We start from the raw sequence: 24,844 nt of genomic DNA, 5'->3' as shown, positions 1-24,844 counted from the left end.
CAATGTTAACTGTGTTTTGCACTGGATAAATAAGGATTGAAGCAGAGATGGTGATCATGCTAATTTAAAGCTGTGCAGCTAGAGAAATTCCTGCAAAATTTGTCACAAATGTAGAGCGTGCTTTCCACGAAGGATTAGGGGCTGAAACTTGCCGTGCTTCTCTAAGAAGGACTTAGGGGCAAGAATCTTTCAAATGTGACGAAAAGTATCTTGTTTATTCTGGGTGAGTTTGCGTTAAAACAGGACAAGCAGCACATGTTTAATTCCTGTCAAGCACAGCAGAATGACTTGGACGACAGTTTAAGAGAACTGTAATCCAAAATTTCTAGAAGAGAGCATGAGAGCTGATCTATAAATCATTTAGTTCTTAACTCAAGAGTTTCAAATAGTGTGGGCCCCGATTTTGGATGTACAAGTGATATCAGTGGCACAAAGTATCCAAAGTATGATAAGCTCCTACTTATATAACAGTTGTGATCCTTCTTTATGGGGAAGGAGGGAGAGGGAAAGAATGTGACTTCTAGATATTTGTAAAATGGTGATTACCAAGGACCAAGATAAAGTTAGCGCACTATCTCATATCTTGACTGCCTTCAGTGGTGGATTAAGGCTCACTGGTGCCCTAAACACTGACAAATCTTGGTGCCCCTCTCCTTTGTACATACTGTACAAATGAAGCCATATTCTCAACTTTGGGCCTGGTGTCCTAAGCATGTGCTTAGTCTGCTTAATGTTAATACACCACTGACTGCCTTGAAAACAGTCTAGAAGTTTGATGCAATGCTTGAGAAAAATGCTGAAAGAACCAAAAATCTGAGCACAGCAGACTGCTTCTTAAACATATATTATCTCTTTTGAGCAGAAATCAAGCATTGTTTAAAACCCTAAAGCCATTTAGAACTCCTAAATTCAGCCATTCTCAAATGAACCTCTTCAGCAATGACTATATTCTGCAAGGGATTTTCAGTGGAAGTAACAGCTCTTCATTTTTCTACTAAAATTCCTGTGAATCCTGAATAACTTTAGGTGCCATGCAAATCTTGATTAACCCAGGATATTCAACTTAAACCTGGATAATTTAGACTAATAACTGATAACATTTTGGTTCTGCTACTGCAAGCCGCTTTCCCTACATTAGGGAAAGGAAGAAAGTGTTCCTGGGCACCAAGACACTTCCAAACTTCTTGTCCTCTAGGCTTCCTACAGTACCCAACATTTTAAAAAGAAAAATAAATAAGTAGGATCCTGGCATGCGGCAAGGCACCAGCTTCAGTAAACGTAATTGATTTGAAACAATGCCTTTGGGCTTCATAAATGTCACTTGTATGTCAGACAACTTGTCTGTAGGTGACTGGCCTTGTCCATTGTAGCACTCTCCTATTATAATTATCCTTGGAGGATACATCCACCATATGCTCTCAATGTTCCAAATGTACTTTTGGTCCAAATGATTATTTATTTCTATCCTATATAAATACATTAAATAGACCAAGGGAGAACAAGCAACAATGAGCTTTGCTTAATAGAAACAAAAGTTTTAAAAGCCTTTTTCCATGAATAAATATAATTGATGGCTCAAATCACTCAAATCAAGTCCTAAGAGATTATAATTATCTTTGTATAACTCAAGCTGTAAAGAAAAGCCATCTCTTGTAACTAGGAGAACTTTAAATGGGACTGGTTTTGTTTTAATATACCTGCAAACACAAAATAGCTTTTTATAAATCAATTATATCAGGGGTCCCCAACCCCAGGGCCCCAGCTTGGTACTGGGCTGTAGCCTGTTTCGAACTGGGCCATGCAAACAGCAGGCATGCATGCTTGTACACACAGCTCCATTTGTACGAGTGCCAAGCACTCTTGTGTGCATGTGAACTTCCATTTGCGTGAGCTCACAAATGGAGCTTCACACGGGCATGAGAGTGCCCACCACTTGTGCAAATGGAATTGTGCATTCAAGTGGATGTGCCCACACAACACTATTTCCTCTCTCTCCCCCCACCCCCGATCCGCAAAGCTGAAAATGTTGTGGCTAACCTCGGTTGAAATTGCCACATTTAGGTCAGTCCTGTGTTTGGCTGATTCTAAACAGACCTTTTCATATGTAAGATGAACTATTCTTTATGGGTGCTCATGAGAAATCCTGATACTGTCCCCTTCACACACACCCTTATCCGAATAAGGATTATTCATTTAAGTAGAAAAACTCAAAATCAGAAGCCTAGGTCTCCTCCATAAATTTGGGGGAAAAAACACAACACAGGATGGAGTGCATTTAACCATCATCATAATGATGAGAATTACAATCTTAATGCAACTAATCTGTGATGAGGCAAATGTTTCAAAGGGCTTCAGGCTGCCTAATATATATCCTTCCAGAAAAACAAGATTTCACTATTTGTAACTATTCCTTCTTCAAGGATCTCTATTGCTGCACTCAGGCCTACATGCAAGGAAAATGTTTATTTAATACATTTGTATGCTGCCCATCTCTCTACCAGATGACTTTGAGCACATCTTGCAAACCAAAGCAATCATACTTGGTACAGATAAGAATAGATACAAGTCTGGTAGACTTAAAAATAAAAATATGTGTTTTACCTCTGTTCCTAAATCCTTCATCCTAGCCAAAGCCAGTTCTCTCAAGTTACCATGTTCCACTCCAGAAGTGACTAAGGGCATTGGGATATCCCTGCAAGAAACAGACCCTCAATTAAACAAAAACGTAAGTTTTAAAAAATAACCATCAATGCTTTAAATATAAAATACAACAGTTCTTTGCTTACTACTACTTGGTTGAATCAGGCTTAGCAGGACTTCATCCCTGTATTATTCTGGTGTTGTTCTTGATACCTGATTGAAAGTTTTCTGTCTTTGCCATTGCTTTGACTTATGACCATTCATGTAATAGCTATTTAAAGTTACAACAGCACTGAAAAAAGTGACTTTTGACAGGTCCTCACACTAAGGATTGTCATAGTATCCCTATGGTCACATGATCAGAATTCAGATGACAATTAGCAGGTATTTACAATGGTTGCAGAATCCCAGGATCACATGACTCCCATAAGCAAAGTCAATGAGCAGAGCTGGATTTGCTTAATGACCACAATGACAAGCACAGCAAAAAAGGTTGCTAAAATAATTCAGATAAATGTGAGATAATTCCAAATATGACACGTTTGTTCTTTTGGAGAAGCATTAATATCTAGAACGATACTGTTGCTTCTTCTGCTTCCATCTATTTCCTGTCCATATACATTGTGCTTTGACTTACTCTGGCAACAATAATTGAACTATGAATGTTAAGAATAGCGCAGTTGATTTAGAACACACCTTCACTAAATCAAAGTTTGGTTCCCAAAATGTCCAAATAAATGCTTCCAGAAAACTTAGAAATATCCTACCCCATTGTTTGTCTCTGTAGCTAGACTAGTGTTTCACAACTTTGGCAAACTTGGCCAGAGAATCCTGGGAATTGAAGTCCACACATCTTACAGTTACCAAGGTTGAAACACTGAGACAGATTTCAGAAAGGCACTGCCTCTGGACATAGAAATATCGCACTCCCATAATTATTAGCAATTATTTACAAGCTTGAGGTTCAAGAATTTGCTTAACTCCCATATAAGTAAAGTTGAAGATTATTTCATATTTTGAGGCAAAAAATGTCACAACAACTGGACAGGTGCTAAAGATCCAGATAATACCGCTGTGTAATAATTCAGGTATTATACTTGGACCAAGACCCAGGTTCAACTCCTCAGCCCTACAAAAGAGATCATTAACAAACTTAATTCACAAGGATCAACTGACGGAAAAATATTTTTTAAGATTTTGGAGAAAAGGCAAGACATAACAAATAATATAAAAAGTTGAGATGAAATCTAAATATAAGCTTTGATCAAGTAGATGATGAGTGGCATAGCAGAAAGAGAAATCTGAAAAGGAAGACATGAATATGCTACAACCATTACGAAGAGGCCACCCAATGAAATCTAACTGTGGGTCATATGTTCCAATTCATTGCTATTCTAATGGCGGCGGCGGGGGGGGGGAGAGTAAAGGGAATTACACTTCTGCAATATAATTATAATTCTATTGGGGGAGGGGATGGATGGTTAAGAAATATAAAATATAAATAAATATAAGAGTGGGAGATAAGAAACCCCTTCCTTCATCTAAACCACCCTTCCAGGGAAATTAACATGGACTAGAGACATAAACATTCTCATGGGCATAAGCTATATCTACATGGCTTTTTTTGGTTGGAGGTGAGAACTATGGTGCCCAGGATATTGACTTGAGACAGAGAGGGATTTTAGAAGTTTTTTGGGGGGGGGAAGACCTGGCATACATGTAAGAGAGTAAGGTATAAGAGAAAGCAAAGCCAAAAAGGCAGCATTTCTGAAACTTTCTGTTAAAGTTCCAATATGTCTGGCTGAAAACTGCTTTCTTGTTGCAAGGAAAATGAAGAAAAAAGTTCTGGATACTACAAAAGTTAGGAATGTAAGAAGCAAAAGAGTTTTGATGGTGATACGATAAAGCAGAGTATCACAACAGATTCTCCACCCGCTGGCACACTGGGGCTTAATTCCCTCAACCCCCCCCCCTTCTTCATCAAACACCTAACCTAGCCTCTCCCCCGGAACACAGTAATAATTAGCTCACTCATTAATTTATTCAGCTGGGCCCTGGGAGTAAATACAACCTCATCTAGTCAACAGACATTAACAGTCTTCAGGCAGTAACAGTTAACAGTTAATAAGCTCTTCCCTGCTCCAGCTAAAGGATACACTGGAGGAGAATGCAATTTCCATCTAGGCACGTTGGAACAGAGGCAGCCGTCAGAGAGCTGTGCTTCTTTCCAATTACCAAAATACTACGTAAAGCCAGGCTGTTGCACGATTCACCACAGGGATGTCAATAAAACCACTCTTGCACCCTAGCACGTAGCCTACATAAGCAGTACCCACTGAGCAAGTCTATCATCTTTGGAACAGTGACACAGTGTACTGGCATGCCCAAAGGCCCTGGGTGGCCATCTGCTGTGAAACATATTTTTGTTTCTGTGTAAGGAAGGGATATGACTCAAGATCAGCACACACACATATGCAAATATGCCAAATTTTATGAGTATAAAGACAAACCTCTATTCTCTCTATCCATTGATGTCAGAGGTTTAAGGTGTCCTCACTAGATTTTCCAGCAGCGAAGACAACTTGGGACGTCACAGATCCATTTGTTGAAGTTTACCTGCCCAAAGATTCTTCTAATAATTTTTTTAACAAGGCAAGACATCAAGTCAGACTTGCTGATAGGTAAGGCTTACTGGGCATGGCAATATTACAAATGAACAATTAAGAGCAGAGCCCTCCTTCTACCGCTACATTAAGCTGGGTATTTTAGCTGGTGCAGGGCAGCTGTTATGAAAAATACCAACCTGAGGCTTCCCTATCCATGAATTTCAAGCTATCACTACGAATGCCATCTTATGAGCTATAATCTACCACAACTGGAAAGCACCAGATTGAGGAAATATGTTCCATATTACCATCAATGGGGCATTCTTCTGATTGTCTAGAGTCCTTTAATGGTGGGAAAACATTCCTGGTAGTCCCCTAACTGGCAACATTGAAGTGGCCAAAATGGTTTCGACCAACTGAGAGTCAAAGACAAATTACTTGGTAATTACATTGCTTTTTATTAATTCCCACCCTTAAGCAGATCAACTGTTATCAGAAACGTTCTGTGCTGACAATTACAAATGGGGTACCCTTCCTCACTAGTTAAAAATCAGTGGTGATAAACATGGGATTAATATTCTGAAATGTTTATCAGTCAATCTCTTTTACAAAAGAAAAGCAATGCATTCCTTCTTCTGGCTAAAACAAGTTATGCAAATAGTTTAGCCATTTCTGGGTCACTGGCTGCCATATGCATAGCAATCATTCGAATGTATAGTAGAGTAAGAATTGACAATGTGTGGCCCTCCGAATATTCTGAAGCTGCTATTCCTCTAATCTTATATTAGTGATCATACTGGTTGGGCTGCAGTGAATTGCAATTTGGCAATATCCTTCCTCTAGAACAGGGGTGTCAAACTCATGGCGTCATGGCGGTGTCATGTGACATATCGTGACTTTCCCCCCCCTTCGCTAAACCAGGCACGGCCAGCGCATGACACATCCAGCCCACGGGCCACAAGTTAGAGAGCCCTTCTCTAGAAACTGAACGTCTCCTTTCCTGGCTACTCCAGGAAAACGCCATTTATCCATTCTTTCACCACATAGTAGTTTAATACTAACATTGTTCTCTGTTGCCGAATGTGCTCTTCAGTTGTGTGTGCCCTTCATCCCTTATTGCCTAGGGGCCAATCCGCATTTGCTGAATAGCTACAGATCATCACCGCTTACCCCTTCCCAGCTTGGTTTCTATTTGCAAAGCTCATTTGAAAGTATCTGTCTAAGATGCAAGTGTCCGCAATCTATGGTGACTCACCAGAGATGAACCCTAGTAGTTATGCACAGATGAGCTATCAAGAACAAGCCACAATTATCATAACATTAGCCTGGTGTGTCGATTCATCCTGAATCACATGTAATGGCTTGATATTTGTGATGAGAACCTAAATGACAAAGCAGGAGAAGGACAACACTGCCAGTTACTTTCAAGGAAGTGAAGGATGGTGGAAGGATTTAGATTTCCTGAAACATTTATTCTGAGAGCATAATAGAGCCAGAAATAGATGCTGCATGAGAAAATCAAGCTGTTTGTTATCTCACTGTTGCGCTACCATATTTTATTAAAACTTAGCATGGGAAAGTCAAATGTTACCTTTGTACTCGGTACACTCGAGTCCAGGGAGGCACGAGGGCAAGAATCCTTGCCACCAAATCCACAAGGGTGCTTGGAGGATAACTTTTGTACCTCCCAGTTTTCCAGAGTTCATAGAGGCCAGTGCCACGGATCACAAGAGTTGGATACAGCTTCATGCCATCTGGCCGAAAGGCAGGATTCTCAAAAAACTCCTGCAGAAGAAGCAACATGTAAGAGAGATTAGTGCAATGGCTCACAACAGCTGGACAGTTCAATAAGTCATCATTCTGACAGGTACATGGAGATGGGAGTGGGGAGTCTGCATGGTCCAGTAGCAGGAAGATTTTGTTGCAACACCTCACCATGCCAGTAGATAGGCATTGGAGGGCTCTGTGATTCGGTGGGAGAGGGAGGCATTCATTGAGATATATATTAGAGGCCTTTCCGTCATCACACTAAAAAAAAACCCCTCCTCCATGTGCCTACCAGCTGAAACTCCTGCTGTACCACACCATCCAGGAGATGTCCTTAAGGCTATTTTTAAACCATGGATTTAATGCTATTCCAGAAGAGTACATCTTTTTAAACCTGTGTTTAAAAATAGCTGCCTTAACAGCTGACAGGTAGTTTTCCCTCAGTGCACTATGCAGAAGTCCATTAGGTGAGCTGATTTTAAACATGGGTTTAATGTTATCAGGGTTGCTTGACAGGTGAAGATGGTAACCCCAATCACAACCTGTCAAGTTTGGAGTCTTATGTTTTTCCTCCATGACAAACAGACCAGAATGTTGATGGATAGAACGTGATGTACAAGTTACTGAGATAGCTACTATCTAAAAGTGCCTTTAAACTGTGATTTAAAAAATTCAGTGAGCAACAGGTTTGACAGTTCTTCAGAATGATTAATTAAAGCCTCCATGTTCAGGTATATAAGTCTGTAAGTTAACAATTGCTATGGAAGAACAGCAGGAGAATGAATATATGTTTTCAGGAAGCCCTCAAGTAGACATAACAGTCATTAGTCTGGAATCATGAGAACCAAGATGATGGAAAGATCTTTAGTCAATAACAATTTTCACACTGTAGTAGAACAAAACAGCCTTGTAATAGCTACTGATCATACCTGGGAGAAACTACATGTGGATCTGCTTAAGTCAATGAGCTTAAAGTCCAATGCATACAAAGTCTATTTATAAACAAAAGTTGTTTTGAGATGTAATTGTATATTTTGATTTCCAAAATGTTTTATTTTAAATGTTTTGGTCCAAAGCAAGCAGTACTATTATGTTCCAAAGGGCTCACTTTATCAAAAATAAAAACAAAAAATCAGTACATAGGTTTTTAGGACACATGCCAGATATTCTGTAAGGTTCATCCCTGATTTTGTCAGCATAAGTCAATTTATTTTAATCTTTTCCAAACCCCCTTCCCTTTCACTATTATTACCACTGACATCAACAGACCTCATTCATTCACAACCTTGTAAACCTGCTAGCATAAATAAGCAGAATGCAAATTGTACAAATTAGTATGTTGGATGCCAAAAAACTGCTGTTTTCCCATTATTGTGAGAGGATGGCTACTCAGCTGTGCAACTGCAGCTTCTTCCAGGGGCAGACAAATGGGTGATTATCTCACTTTGGGAGGATAAATATCTATGGAATTGGTTTACTGCTCACTCTGAGTAACTTGTTGTGTCAAACAAGGAAAAACTGAAATGGATGAGAAAATGACAATATTCCAGAAAATGGATGGATTTCTGTCCTGTTGTTGTTGTGGAAGATTAGGCAGGCAGTTAGAAAAAGCAGAAACTTTCAGGAAAGTTAGGAATTAAAATTGCATAAGACCACAATGGGCTTCTCCCAATCCTTTTTACTTCAACAGACTTTTAAGTGCTAAACAACTACTGTTTATTTTGATGGGTTTTTAAGTTTTTTAATTTGTTGCTCTTTAGTATTGCTAGTATACTACTTCTTTTAATGTTTTCTCCCATATATTGATGGATTAAGCATGGGTCAGAGGTGGAGATCAGGTACTTGATGTGCAGAGGTTCAGTATAGACACTTCCACTTGATTTTTTTATCCAGCTGTTAGAGTTACAGTACTCCAAAGTCGAATTCTAATCTTTGGACACCAGCACCAGGTTCATTTTTTCTGAAATATGTGATTAGCAACATTTTAAGAAAAACTATGGTAGGAGGCTACAGGTCAGAATTTCACTGTGTCCTGTATCCAGCTGAAAACTTTGAAGCTAGTAATGGTAAGAAAGATTCAGATATACCTGGCAAGTTTGGGAATGATAGTACAGTGGAGAAGTCTGAGGAGAGGAAGCTCTGTGTGTGTGTGTGTGAGAGAGAGAGACAGAGAGACAGAGAGAGAGACAGAGAGAGAGAGAGACAGAGAGAGACAGAGAAAGAAACAGAGAGACAGAGAGAGACAGAGACACAGGTACAGAGAGAGACAGTACATATACAGACTGGGTGAAACCAGGCTCAATAGCAATAACTGTGAGAGGGATCTTGGAGTCCTAGTGGACAACCAGCTAAATAGTATGAGCCAGCAGTGTGCAGCAGCAGCCAAAAAAGCTAATGCAATCCTAAATTGCATTAACAGAGATCAAGTGAGGTACTAATACCACTCTATAAAGCCTCAGTAAGACTACACCTAGAGTACTGCATCCAGTTTTGGTCACCATATTATGAAAAAGATGTTGAGACTCTAGAAAAAGTACAGAAAAGAGCCACCAGGATGATTAGGGGACTGGAGACTAAAACATATGAAGAACGGCTACAGGAACTGGGCTTGGCTAGTCTAGTAAAGAGAAGGACCAGGGGAGACATGATAGCAGTGTTCCAATATCTGAGGGGCTGCCACAGGGAGGAAGGGGTCAAGCTATTTTCTAAAGCGCCTGTAGGCCAGACAAGGAATAATGGATGGAAACTGAACAAGGAGAGATTTAACCTGGAAATAAGGAGAAACTTTCTGACAGTGAGACCGATCAACCTGTCATGCCCCTGGTGGAGTCTGACTCTGAGGAAGAGGAGGAACAGCCAACAGGGAGTGGGAATCTGGCTCCAGAGGTGGTGGAGGAGGCTGGGGAAGGGCAGAGGCTGGCTGAACAGTCAGAGGAGGATTCAGGCCCATCCCCTATCCATCCCAGGTCACGCAGGGGGGAGAGGATCAGGGAAAAGCGAGGTCTACTCAAGAGGAGATTACCATGATCCTCCTCGTGACTTTCGGGTGGGAGCTATATCTATAAGTTTCCAACTGCACAGTTAGAATTGTTGAAGTCAATTAGTGTTCACCTTGAAAGAGGCTTATCTTTGCTGGCGTTCTTCCCATGGACTTTTCTCGGTTATTTTCCTGGAGTTTATAATTAGTTATCTCGGCTTGCTTCAGAACTCTCATCAATGCAGTTTGTTTGGGTTTTCTGTTTGCCTCCTTATTTACTTTTATGACTTTAAACTGTGCCTAATAAAACAGTGAAGTTAAGTTGAAGGCTTTACCAGACTTTAATATATGCTTTGGGCTTTGGATTATTTTGAGAGACTATGTGTCATCACATTACCAATGGAACAGCTTGCCCTTGGAAGTTGTGGGAGCGTCATCACTTGAGGATTTCAAGAAGAGATTGGACTGCCATTTGTCAGAAATGGTATAGGGTCTCTTGCCTGGGGCGGGGGATTAGACTAGATGACCTACAAGGTCCCTTCCAACTCTGATTATCTGTTATCTGTTACAGAGAGACAGAGAGACAGAGGGAGGGAGAAGGATGCCTGGAAGCAGAGAAGGGCACTATGAAGAGAAAATATCCACTCAATACAAAATAATCCTTCTTACAAACAAAAGGAGAGTGTTCTCAATACTTTGTGGTAGGTTACACCCATCGCTATGACAATTTTTGCGGCAAGGACACAATGCAAAATTTCAAATTGTGCATAAAAGCTTGAAAATGTGTAGTCTGCTGTATATGAAAATCTGTCACAGCATTTCCTCAATCTTGGCCACTTTAAGATGAGTGGATTCCTGGGAGTGGGTCCACCCATCTTAAAGTAGCCAAGGTTGAGAAACATTGATCTATCACATTAAAATTATTTTTTTGTTGCTACTGTGTCTCTCCATGGTTCCCTCCAATTGCCACTCAAAATGTGGGTGATCCTAACTGATCAAAGACTATGTAATGAAAGGGTTAAATTCACTGCAATACCTACTTAATCATAACTGACTAGAAGTCAAGTGTTACTGAGAATATATTCTGATATGGGTCATATCAATTGAGAGACAGAAATATAGGACACTGAAAGGGTGCTTTTTAAATTTTAAAGAAAATCTTCCAGAAAGGAATAACAGACAATAAAACTGATGCTCTGGATTTTTTGGGTTCAGCTCTAATCAGTCTAGCGTCAACCTAGTGAAACATTCCTGCATGGTGGTTATACAGGTTAGATATAACAGCAGCTTAATGCTACGTTCCTCATTAAGGGAGATGAAAGAATCAATGATTTCAAACTCTTACCATGCAGCCATGCTTATCTATGCCTGAATTCCTGACAACATATTGAACTCTGGACCTTGGAATAATACATCAAACAACCAAGTTTGATTTTCTTTGAATGACTCCAAGCTACCAGGACATAAAAACAGTTGCTTGACACATTAGCATGTACAGAGGTAATGTAAACACACTGTTTACTTTCTCATGAGACATTATACTAATTCTGCTAGAAGTTAAAATTCTTTTCTTCCCTAACTGGTGTCTGCCCCCTCCAAATCAAACGAAGCTATGAGATCAATTTGTTTCATTCCCTTTGCATTATACAGGTAGTCCTTGACTTACAACCATCTTTTTAACAACCACTCAAAGTTACAACAACATTTAATAAGCGACTTATGACCAGTCGATACACTTATGACCATTGCAATGTCCTCATGGTCATGGGATTGTGATTCCAGCACTTTGGAAACCGGCATGTATTTGCAATCTCAAGGTCACCTGTTTGCCATTTACAATCTTCTCAGGGGCTTCGGATAAGCAAAGTCAATGCGGGAAAGCCAGATTCGCTTCAGCGCAGCATGTTTTGCCTAACAACCATGTCAAAAATTGTATTAAAGCACGACTCACCCAACAACCTCATCACTTATCGACAAAAGTTCCAGTCCCAATTGGGGTTGTAAGTTAAGAACTACCTGTAAACCTCTGAGCACATACATAAAAAACTTGGTTACTGTAAGAAATACTATGAAAGACAGGAAACATGTTGGAATGGGGAGGCCAAAAAGGCATTTTCAAAGCTTGCATATATCACAGATATACAACAAACATCTCAAAATGCTTGTTGTACATTTTAGATAGAACAGGTCTGACATCAAGAACAGCACACCAGTATCTTCGGAAAATAGGAGGATGTTTTGATGCAAACCCCCCCCCCCCAAAACAAAAGGCACACATAGAAAGGAATATAATCAGAACACAACAATTACACAATTACAACAAAGTCAAAATTGAAAAGGTAAAAAATCTAAATGTAGCCTTGTCTGGACTCTTTGCTGCCATTTCAAGGTCATCTGCATATTTGCAGCCCAGATCTGCGAGCCCTAATCTTTCTCGACCAGTCCTAAAACTCAAAACAGGCTAACTGAGCCCCCTGCTTTAGGAAAGCCCATTTCACTCCAGGGATTCCAAGAGAGCTCCGCCTTTTTGGCCAAATAGCAACCTGCACCTTCTGAAATCCCTCCGAATATCACTGCTGGAAAAGATAAGTTTTGCAATTGCTGAAGATCGTTCCATGCCATTTTTGAGAGACTGCAAAACTGTAATGCAACTCCCACAATAGATTTAATATTGTTAAAACATACATGCATGCACATGCACACAGTTTTCAGAATACTCCAACCAAGCCTGGAGAAGAAAAATCCCACCAATCTATGTGATAAAGTTCCCATCACTTTGCATCCTTGTACCATAAAATTATGGTAATTTCAAATTTGTATGCAGATCGTCATCTCTACAGGTTCTAGTTTTGTGTAGTGTTCCAAAATCTCCAGGAATTAAACTGTGGAGAGTATAGCACTTCAACAACACATAAAACAGAATAGTTTTAATCAGAGTGAAGATACAGTGAAAATGTATTTCCAACTGATGAATTAAACACCTTTGAAATACATACTGTCTCTAGATGTTCCCTCATTCTTGCTCCTTGAATATGCATTAACATTCCAGATTTTTATTAGTGAGGCACTTTACATTGAGATTAACTCAACAGACTTTTTTTTCCTGTGTTTTTAAATTGCTTTTCAAAACCACCTAGGTCAGGAACTATCATCAAATAACAACAGGCTCTTTCAGCATAAAGTGTGTGGATTACCATCTGGGTACCAAGGACAACCTTTCCAAACATCAACAACAGTATCAAAATATTGGGTATTAGGATGTGTATCTAAAAGTGGTGCAAAGTGAATAGATCTCACCAGAATTTCTTATCCACATACATTCTTGAAATAAAACAAACAAACAAACCCGAGTTTAAAGCTAGAATTAGTATTATTTTGAGATTTGAAATTGTCAGAACAGGTTGAAGTTAGTGTTTTACCTACATTTATGTAAAGGAATGTGGAGATAGTAGAGATTCTACGACCTGGGAAAGAGGACTGCTGGGGACGGGAACATGATTGACAGTCTTAAATCTGGTTATAGTCATTTGAGAATTCTTCTCTATCATTTAGACCAGAGGTCGCCAACCTTTTGGACCTCGGGGTCCACCAAACTCATAATTTTAAATCCCACAGACCAGAGACCCTGGGAAAATCCCCCCAAAAGTCTGCAGGAAAATTCCCCATCCCATTTTCCGACCGCTCAATCATTCTTTATTTGGGATTGCAGGATATCGTCTCTAGATCCGTTCTCGCGGGCGGGGGGGCAGGGGAGAGAGAGACTTTTGGCTTCATGCAAGGAAAGCAGCAAAAGTCTTTCTTTCTCTCCCCCAAACTCCACCAGAAATGAGTCTTTGTGAGACTTGTCATGCTGGTGCAGCTTCTTGAAGCAAGATGCCTTGCAAGGTCCCAAAGACTCATTTCTGGCAGAGTTTGGGGGAGAGAAAGAAAGACTTTTGCTGCTTTCCTTGAGTGCAGCCAAAAGCAGAAGAAAGAAGCGGAAAGAAGCAGTCCGGTGGCCAGGCAAGGTGCATGGGGTGAGTGGGGCAAGTTCCCCCCCTCCACCTTTTCCCCTCTCCCCTCACTACCTCGTGTTGTTCGCATTGCGACGCAAGCCTTGTGTTCCCACGGACCAGTGCAGCCTTGTGTTCCCATGCAGCCAGGATTAATTGCTTTGGGGTTGACATTTCTCTGCAGACCACCAAAATTTTCTCACAGACCACCAGTGGTCCCCGGCCCACTGGTTGGCAACCACTGATTTAGACTACACTGTTTACTATTACTAAAGTAACAGTGTACTATTATTACACATTAACTCTGCTCATACAAAAAAAATAGTCTTTCAACAAGTTGGGTAATTCCTTGCAAGGACAAAAGAATTCCTGAACCTGAGAATCTGACACAGCTGACTTTTTCCCCTACAGTTATTTCAGAGATTTTAAATGTCAGTGATGTTACAGCAACAATTAATCCAAAGGCAGAGCAGAGGGGAGGATAGCAAAGGTTTATCATTTGACTCTCAAAATTGCCCTGCGCAATTTCAGTTGATGAGTCATAAAGCAGGCGAAGGCGGGGGAACAGTTTTTACCATTCATCAGCTGTTAAAAGAAATGAAGGTGCAAGAGAAAAATTGCAAACTGCTCATAGTCGTTCACAGAGGTTTTTTTTTTTTTTTAACAAAGGAGGATGCCCCACGTAGTTCATGACAGAGGCAGATGTACCCTGCACATGTTCACAATGTGTTTCCCTTGTGCTATTACACAGCATGCCAAAGATATGAGATCTCAGCACATGGAATAGGACAGAACATTATTAGCTGTTGATAAAAACATTAATACATTTACCATTCTATATGGAAAATATTTATTTAATTTAAACGGCATTCCCAATCAACAATTCTGAGTCGTTTAAATCAAAGTCTGAAGCTTTTTTGAAAACAAGAAAGCAACCAGCAAAACTTTACTTTCTGTATAGCCCTTTAACTGCAATAGTGCATGGAAAAGTTGGGGCTGTACTATGTGCTAAGACATTTTCTTTGTAATAATGCTTTATCGTATAAACCAGGAATCTGCAGGAAATTATCAGGCTATGGCCTATTTGCAAGTGGGCCACACGAGTGGCAGGCTGCCATGCACTGTGTGTAGCTCAACTTGCATGAGTGGTGGGCTGGCACACAGGCACATGCCACTCAACTTGCTCAAATCAAGTTGCGCGTGCAATGAATATGTATGCCAGCCCACCGCTTGCGTAAGTTGAACGGCGTGCACATATGTGCACCACCCCGCTGCTTGCACGGCCTGGTTCTCCTCTGCCCCTGCCAGGCTGCTAAGCCGCAAAGGCTGGGGACCATTGGCATAAACCACAACTGTTGGCCTCTCTCATTCTAAGCTATAAGCCATCTTTCACCTGACATGCTAAATCAAAAGCAAAGAAAATCTATTAAGACTTTCAGGTGAATGGTGGCTTATATCTTTGACATTATTTTAGTACATTTAGAATGTACAATCTCTACGATCAAGGGAAAACATGGGGTCTAAAAACATTCAGGGGTTTGCTGCCCAAATGCTTATTTATCCAAGGAAAGAAAGAACCAGGCTTAGAAGACTGAAAGAGACATTCTGAGACACGCTCTAGAGACTACACTAATCAGGTTGTGTACAGTGGGATTTCCCTCCCCCCGCCCGCCCACAATAGCCCACTTCCGAACTACTCCTTTTTGTTCTGTTTTGCTTTTCCTGTTAAACCAATTTTTGTTTGTTTGTTTGAGTCATTCTGCTGGTGGACGGACAGATGGACAGACACAGGGCTGAGTCCCTTTGCATTATTTCTTTCCAACATTCCATTGGGCTGGAAACAATAAAAAAAAGAAGACTGCAATTTGGTTGTAATTAAAGTTATTATTTCAGGCATTTATGGAATAAAGCTCTTGGAAATATGTTTTCAAGTCACTACTGCCAAACACCTTGTATCTTTCCTCTGCTAATCTAAGAGTAGAAAAGGTAAAAAAAGTCTTTTTGTTGAGTTTTTTCCTTCTGCAAAAATGGCAGGTTTTCAAGGGGATGTTTGTCAGTTTCATAAATCTTTTAAGAGATTTTCGGAGAGGGGAGGAGCTGGCGTTGCTACGGTACGGTCTGCAATCGAGCTCTAAGATTGCAGCCGATATCTTCGCCCCTGGCCGGTCCAAATGGACCTAAACCGTTTAAATAAAATAAAACCATGAAGGATAAGGTTACTTACTAATGGTTCCTTTAAAAAAAAAAAATCTTCACTGTCCTGTCCCCATATCAAGGTCAGCTTATCTCTTAATACCAGTTTTGGGAATATGAATATTGTACTCATGTTCTTTTTAGAGACTTCCATAGTAACTACTACAAAAAGGGAATGCTGGACTAGAAAGGTCCTTAGACTGATTCATGATGGTTCTTCTTAGGTTATGGTATTTGATAAAGCTAGATAAAAATATCTAAATTTCATGAGGATTTAATGCAGGACTTTGTATTACTAGCAAGCACCATGTATTGCTGCAATCTATTGAGATTTCTAAATTCTGAAGAGAGAATTTCAAAAGCAACTTTTTGTTTACAGTATAACAAACTGTGCACACAAGCACCACATAATTCACAACACTGTTCCAGAACTCCTACTGTAAACAATTAGCATCAATAGGGCTGAAATTAGAGAAAACTAGAGAAACAGAACGCATATCCCTTCAAGTGCTTCAGATTCAGCAGGGGAGTTTGTAACATGATCAAATTAATAGCTGGCATAAATCAACTGCTCACCAAAATTAATGAGGTTTTTAACACAGCCAGCATTTCAAGACTACATTAGGCAATAGAAGGCACACGTGTTGTCACAATGCAAGAAAAATGAGGTGACCTGGGGGGAAAATAGAAAGGGGGTGTGTGTCCATGAATCACCCATGCTGTCAAAACAGCATTGAAATAAGTACTGCAAGTGGAAAATGCACACTTGGGATTCCTCCTTCTGCTGCTTTGTAGTCTTTTAACTACAAACTATCCCTTTTCTTAGACTCGTCTTCATTTTAATATAATGAAATCTCATTTGATCAGATCTTAATGGAAAAGACTTCACATGAAGCAAAGCAAAGCAAATCTCCATTAAGATTTATATTACTTGCATAAAGAATTACCTGAATGATACAAATATGTCATTTGCATCTTCACTGATGTGATATCCACATTATGCAAATGTCAGAAATGAATGTATATTTATTTATGTAAAAATGTCATCACACAAATGATGTAACTCCAAAGATAACCTACTCTGGTTCTTCCTGCACTATGCTCAATCAGACTATTAAAATGAGGTTTTGCTGAAATAAAATAAAATACACTTCAGGTATGGAACCGTGTGACCTATTAAAATACAACCGCCAATTCAAATTCTCTAATGAATGTTGTAATTGTATCCCGGAGCTTGGCGGTGGGGGGGGTGGATATGTGTGAAAATGGGAGAGGCACGATCGCTGCTGCCTCTTCGCCCCCCAACCCCGCACACTTCCACCACCAAAACACTACCACTGCTGAATGGTCCACGGCAGCAACGGATATGAAAATGGGAAGCTTCCAACTGCTGCCACTGTTTTGCCCGCTCACTGACTCACCAGGCTGGCTCTTCCTCCAGCCGCTGCAGTGAGCTGTCCCTGCAGCAAATTGTGGGGTTGAGTTGTCCTGCAGTGACTTAGTGGCAGTGAGTTGTGAGCTGGCCACACTGAGTAGTCCTAGATCCATTTGACTGCTTGACCTTTAATACCTAGTAATGTAGTGCTACTTTTCAGCACTGAATATCCAGTTAAATTATTATAATTATATTTATGAAATTTAGCTGGGTTCACATACTACATGAGCCTTGATATGGTTTGCTTGATTTGACATGTTTTGCAAACCAAGACAGAGTGTCTCTAAATGATAGCTGCTGGCATAATGTGCTATTTGTTCTTCTTCCTGTTTTTATCTTCATCATCATCAAATTTATTTGTCACTCATCTTGCGGTTCAAGGCAATTCTTGTTTGATGGTTAATGGTACAGTATATTGTTTGAACCTTGCCAATTAAACTTAAACCATTAAGCTTAAACCATAAAGACTGGATAAACAACCAATGGCTTATCAAATATATGAATTAAATCATACCTTTATACAGTAGTATCAAACGTTTAAAATTACCACTGGACATAGAAACCAGTGCCACAAAAGTGTTAGTTGTAAACAATTTATTAATTTATCCAGCTGCAATATGTTTGGTGAAATATTCCTTTAGCTTTTCTAGTACCTATGGCCCTGAGCAGTTGTATTAGTATAATGAGAAATAGTATAATATTATGAAAAATACCCTTGATATACATATGCTACTTTGTCTCCAACCTATGCTATCTTTCTCTCCCCCTTTTGCTAAAGGGAACTCTGATTCAGTTATGATCTTGCTAAACATGGATTTCTGCATAGCTTACTCAACCAGTTCACAGCTTTGTAATGACTCTTTGTCCACGTAATCATCACTGCTTTGCTAACATTTGACTTACAATCAGAATAATTTTTTGTGTCAAATAGTCAAGCGTGATGAAAAGGATTGGTGATAAAAGGATACTCAAAGGAAAGATCAAGTTTTCATTGCTTGCTTTATTTTCTTCTCCTTCTCCAGGCAAGTGAACCTGACTGTCACACGAGTCCAAGGGAGCAATAATCAAAGAGAAATAAAAGAGTAAATTCTTACCACAAACTGGTTGATGTCTCTCTCAAGTCCCATGTTGGGAAGATCTGGCATCATATGTGCTACCACCTTGAATCCAGCATCTTTGGCTAAGTGGAATGATTCACACACGGCCTTTACTGTATGGCCCCTGGATTAAGGAAATTGTTGAGAAACTTACATATACATATTCAAAAATTATGTTCCCCATGATGAAAACCTCTTTGAGTAAACATTTTAGAGTATCTATATTCAAAACTCTTCACCTTTTAAATATTATGAAAACTAAAAATCTATAAATAACAACATTAAACGATCAATATAATCACAACATTAATAAGCATGGAACAGAAAAAGGCCTGGAAACTATGTTCTAGACAAAATAACTCTAAACATGTTGATCATATTGGTTAAAATCTTTTTTATATCCCATTGTCAAAAAAGGAGTAATTCAAATGTTAATAGACATATAAAAAATGCTATAAATCTGGTAATTTTCCCCCTTCTAGTGTCACACAATTTTTTAGACAAACCCTATACCCATAATTTTTGATACCAACGGATTTCAAGTTCTGAAGCTACAATCAAGAAGAAAATATATATAATTAATATATAGTAACTGATTGACACTCATATAAACAAGCCTGCCACTTCCGCAAACACTAAAGACAGAAACATGTTCAATTGGAAAATGGATGGAGTACACATTTAATAACATTCTTTCTACGAACCTCATTTTCTACCCATATTCTATTCCATATTACTATATCTGTTAATTTTTCTAACGTCAATTGAGTTAATGTAGGAAAAATTAGAAAGGATAGTATATTTACTCAAACATGGAAGGTTTACCTTCCATATTGCAATATTCTCTATATTCAATTATTTATTTGTTTGTGAAAGACAACAGGATCCTTAAAAGTATGCAGCTACCTGATATAGGCATGAAAATATCTTCACCTTCCAGATTCTCTCTTCTTTACAGGAGAAAGAAGTCTTTGCGGGAAGATTAATAAATGCATACAAGACCTGGGATTATTAGGGCAAGAATTCTAAATACACACAAACAAATCCACAATACTAGGAGGCAAATATTGGACAGAAAAATGAAGCATTCTGTTGGCAGAACTGATAGGCAGTTCTGTTGATTAAAGCATTGCGCTTAATCCAATTAATCATGATAATATGGAACTGCATATCAGTTCTGCCAACAGAATTTATTTTCCCTTTGGCCTACTAAGATTATAGAATCTTCTAAAGTGCATCCAGGTTGTTCGTGATGGAGAAAAAGAATGAAGGAAACTCCTATTGCATAGGGAGAAACTCGTAAAGCACTACGTTGAATGATTTATTGCAATACCAATTTCTAGAGTTTTAAATGAAGGCTAAGAATCTTTCATTCTGTTCCTTCCCAAATGTTTTACTAATCCCCTTTACTTTGTAGGATCTTCCTTTACATATTTTATAGATATTGCTTATAATATTGCCACACAATTAAATTCCAAAAAGTATATCTCTATCTCTATTTCTATCATAAGCAAAGAACCAACCTGCCTGGCTAAGACTAGCCCTCGTTACTCGTGTCAGCAGAGAAGGTCTGTTGCAGATCCTGATTCCGACTGGCAGGATCCAGAAGAGCCTTTTCTGTTGTAGTGCCAGCCTTCCGGAACATCCTGTTCCTCCCTGCGGACTGAGTTTTGCTCTCACCCTCCTATCCTTCTGCAAAGGCCTGAGGATCTGACTCTGCTGTTTGGCCTGGGGCCCCAATATGGAAGTACCACACTGAAGGTGGCTACTGGGCTAGTTAGCTGACCCCATCTCCCCTCTGCCCTTTCTGCTCCCCCTCTGCCCTTCTTTTAAATAATATTATTGTACTTTCCTTATTTGTTTTTATTTTTTCACTGCTTTGCTATTGTTATGTTTATGTTTTTTATTGTTTTTTCCCTTTCTATTGTAAGACACCCAGAACAGCCCCACGGTGAGATGGGCAGCAAATAAACTTAACAAATAAATGTATGTATAAATTTTATTTTAGATGCCCAGAGTGATAAGTAGTAGTAAGACCACACCTGGAATACTGCAACCAATTTTGGTCACCATACTACAAAAAGGATGTTGATACTTTGGAAAAAGTTCAGAGAAGAGCAACTAAGATGATCAAAGGCCTGGGGATTAAAACATATGAAGAACAGCTGCAGGATTTGGATTTGGCTAGCCTAAAGAAAAGAAGAATTAGGGGTGATATGACAGCAGTATTCCAGTACTTGAGGATCTGCCACAAAGAAGAGAGGGTCAAATTATTCTCCAAAGCACCAGAGGGCAGGACAAGAAACAATGGTTGGCAACTAATCACAGAGAGAAGCAACCTGGAATTAAGGGGAAACCTCCTAACAGTGTGGACAATCAACCAGTGGAACAGCTTTCTTTCAGAAATCATGGGTGTTCCATCATCCATTCTAAGAAAAGGGCATTGAGCCATTAAGACTGTTATTTAGAGTTACACTGTGAACTGAGCTTCGTCTAAGCCAGTGGTTCTCAACCTGTGGGTCGTGACTCCTTTGGGAGTCGAACAACCCTTTCACAGGGGACGCCTAAGACCATCGGAAAACACATATTTTCGATGGTCTTAGGAACTGAGCCATAATTTTATGGTTGGGGGTCACCACAACATGAGGAACTGTATTAAAGGGTCGCGGCATTAGGAAGGTTGAGAACCACTGATCTAAGCCCTATTAATACACAAAGAGTAATTCTAGTTAAACAGTAAGTATCAATGTTTAACAAAATAATGTATGGTGTTATAACTTTATTGAACACACTAAACAGAAACTAACTGTGTTTTATTTTCTTCAAGTATAACATTTTTTTATTAATATAAATAATACAATTTGAGGGGGCTTCATTTGTCTATAGAACATAGTTTTAATAGTCCACTAGATCATCTAGGACTACGTAGTCTTTGAAATAATTGAAATTGGTTGCAATGTGTCTACTAGAGGGAAGTGATTTCTTCCTTAGTATTCTTTCATGAAGTCTACTCTTGTTCAGTGTGAAAACTCCACCAGGCAATGCAAGAGTAGTTACAACGGCACATAAGAAAGTGACTTATGACTGTTTTTCACCCCCAAGATCCCCATGATCACGTGATCAAAATTTAGACCCTGGACAATGTATTTATGCTGGTTGCCTGGAGTCATGTGATCACATTTTGCACCCTTCAAATGAGCAAAGTCAATGGGAAAGCCCTATTCACTTAACAACCGAGTTACTAATTTAATAACTCAAGTGATTTGCTTAACACTGTGGCAAGAAAGGTCGTAAAATGAGACAAAACTTGCTTAGCAATTGTCTTGCTTAGCAACATGAATTTTGGGCTCAGTTGGGATCGAAGGTCGAGGACTACCTTTAATCATAATAGAATCACAACAAAAATACAGGTTATAACTATAAGATGGGAACAGAGAGAGCAGAATGAAGGGAGGTGGGATCTGCTATGCCCTTTTACACAGTCATTACTGCAACTTTTGACAAACATTGGTAGATGTGTCTTATAGTTCTACTGGGCATGTAAAATTTCTCTATTTTTCTACCTTTAGTAAATAATCTACGAAGATGCACAAACTCATATATCTCTTTGTCACCATTTAGTGTAACTTGCAATCTTTCACTCCATTTTTATTAAAACAATTACTCTAGTCAATGTACAGGTCCAGTTCCCTCCGTTAAATCCTTTACTAAACATTCCACTGGTTCTCATGCATTTTATTTGATGACGCACTGCTTTAATGGCATTCAGCAACCAATACTGGACTCAGTATTTGTGCTAATCAAATCTAGGCCATTCTCTTTCACTAAATTAGCAAATGCACAAAAATATTTCTCAAAATCGTTGCTACTTTGTTTATTTTATTTTATTTTTACAGAAAACTCCTGTCAGCAAACATACCTAATACTCTTTCCTCCTCCTATTTTCTCCACAACAATCACCTGTGAGGTGAGTTGAGCTGAGGGGGGAGGGGGAGGAGAGAGAGAGAGAGAGAGAGAGAGAGAGAGAGAGAGAGAGTGTGTGATTGGCCCAAAGTTACTCAGCTCGCTTTCATGCCTAAGGCGGGATTGTAATTTCCTATATTATTTCAGTCAGTTTTCTGCCACACTTTTCCAGACATGCTTGACAATGGACGCCCCCCACCTCCACCCCGCCTTTCCAGGATATTTCTGCATTCAATTGTTACCTCTTTCCTGACTTTTTTTAAACATAAGAACAACAATGGTATTCTTACAAGATTGAAACATTTCAATATCCCAACATTGTTAATGCTTCTCTTTCATTACTTTTTGGAGGCAAAATTAATGTTTCTTGGTACTCATTTCAGCTGCACTCTGATATATTGCTATCACTTCCGTAGGGATCTCTAAAATATATTCCTTTCAGCATTTTTTTCAGTTCTGTTTCATTGCAAATAATTGCATCACTTTTATTCCCAATTCTGATAGATCTTCTGGAGATTCCACAGTTCTTCTAGGTAAGTCAAGTCAGCTTGGGTCAGGAACTAATATACTACAGAAACCTCTGAAACTGTATTTTATTCCTGTTGGATATAATAGAATTTTAAAAGCCTGCCTCAGTCAGTCAGTCAGTCAGTCAGTTATATTTCATGTTTCTTAGCCACCCATCTCATTCAGAAAGGGGCTTTGGGCAGTCTTCCTCTTATTCCTCTTTAGATTATTAAGATGGAGTTATTTTGATTTTCTTTCTCATGCTCCCTCCTTTCCCAAGGACATTTACTTTCTCCTGTTATCCCTTTTGCAGGGGTGTCAAACTGGCAGCTATTTGACATTATATATTAGTATACATATAAATAAAAATTAAAAAACATAGCTATAAGCAGTTACTCAGATTTCTTGAAAGTATCTACAATAAAGGTCACATTTCTACAATAAAACTCTCATATTCCTGCTATCTTATGTGTAAATGTATGCAAGGTGGTGCATTTTTATATTTTGCTTGCAGACTGCCTGTTTCCAAAGGCTCTAGGAGTCTAACAATGTCAGCATATAAAATAATAGTCCCAGAAAGCCCTCAGTATATATATAAAAAAAAGATCAAGAAAGAAAAAAAACCCCAAATACAAATACAATACATCCATAACCCTATCTTCCCATTACAACACACCCTCCTCCCAGTTAAGATGGAATATGTAGGTATTTCACTTTTTTCTAAAGTCAAAGGACTAAAGTGAATAAGTCTCTGCCCCAAAGCACAGCAAACATTTGATCAAGCACACTGCCTTGGATACAGAGTGTAAAGAAATTGCTGTTGATTTCTTCGTGCAATTTTCAAATCTTTCCTGCATCCAAAGAGAACATCTGACACATGGAAAGCCAAACTTTTGTGGTTTACTAAAATAATCTGCTTTAGTTCTAGAAATTTTAGTTTTGGACGAATATGCAACAGAATAAGTTTAATTTAGAATTACATTCGATGACTAAGACCTTCTGCAGTCATAGTGGGGTATAAACCCAAACTTTTTTCAACTTTGAATCCCAGGCCTAATATTCATAAATCTATCGGGTCCAGGAAAGTGACTCATCTCAAAGGTAAACTTTGATGTACTTTCCTTTTTTAAGATATGAACCCCTTAAAATTGGTTCACCTCCAAATTATCAAATCACCCTGATTCTTTTGCATTAACTTGGATTACAAAAATCACAAATGCTTTGTTTACCACTATTATTTACTTAAATTTATTGGCCACCCAATTCCAGTGGACCAGTTGCATTTGGTTTTACTGTTGTTGTACATCTGAGACAATTTCCACAAATACAGAAAGGGGTTAGGGATTAAATATACTGCTGGATTAAGGCTATGGACTGATGTAGACTTGCATTCTGCTTTCAGAATGCCTAATTCTGTTAACATCTATCAAGCTGGAGCATATTTAAGCATTTAAGTGAACGTCTCTGGAGTCAGAAGGGTAAGCAGGGCTGAGCTTGGTTAGAGTTTAGTTGGGAGACCTCCAGGAATACCAGGGGTGTCAATTAGACCTGTACCACTGCCAAGAAAACCTCATGGACATTTGAAGTACCAGCACTGAGTTCATATGGAAAGAAAATAATTGCTACGCCAGAGGACATAATCTCTGGCCTAGTGCTGCCAAATGGCA

The 24,844-nt window shown here is 39.2% G+C and overlaps 1 protein-coding gene across 2 annotated transcripts in view; it reads right to left on the bottom strand.

Annotated features, from left to right (window-relative positions):
* Window positions 1-24,844, bottom strand: part of ELP3 (elongator acetyltransferase complex subunit 3) — an 84,623-nt gene that overhangs the window by 30,500 nt on the left and 29,279 nt on the right. For both annotated transcript variants that reach the window (XM_087929708.1, XM_026715941.2), the window contains 3 exons: window positions 18,705-18,831; window positions 6,838-7,031; window positions 2,602-2,692 (listed from right to left, as the gene is read on the bottom strand). In XM_087929708.1, coding sequence (XP_087785834.1) covers window positions 2,602-2,692; window positions 6,838-7,031; window positions 18,705-18,831 — 412 coding nt within the window. The remainder of the gene's footprint in view (window positions 1-2,601; window positions 2,693-6,837; window positions 7,032-18,704; window positions 18,832-24,844) is intronic.

Source organism: Pseudonaja textilis, chromosome 1, assembly GCF_049901715.1.
Source record: "Pseudonaja textilis isolate UNSWEBS1 chromosome 1, rPseTex1.2, whole genome shotgun sequence".
NCBI classification, from domain to species: Eukaryota; Metazoa; Chordata; class Lepidosauria; order Squamata; family Elapidae; genus Pseudonaja; species Pseudonaja textilis.
This window is presented reverse-complemented; position numbering and strand designations above follow the sequence as displayed.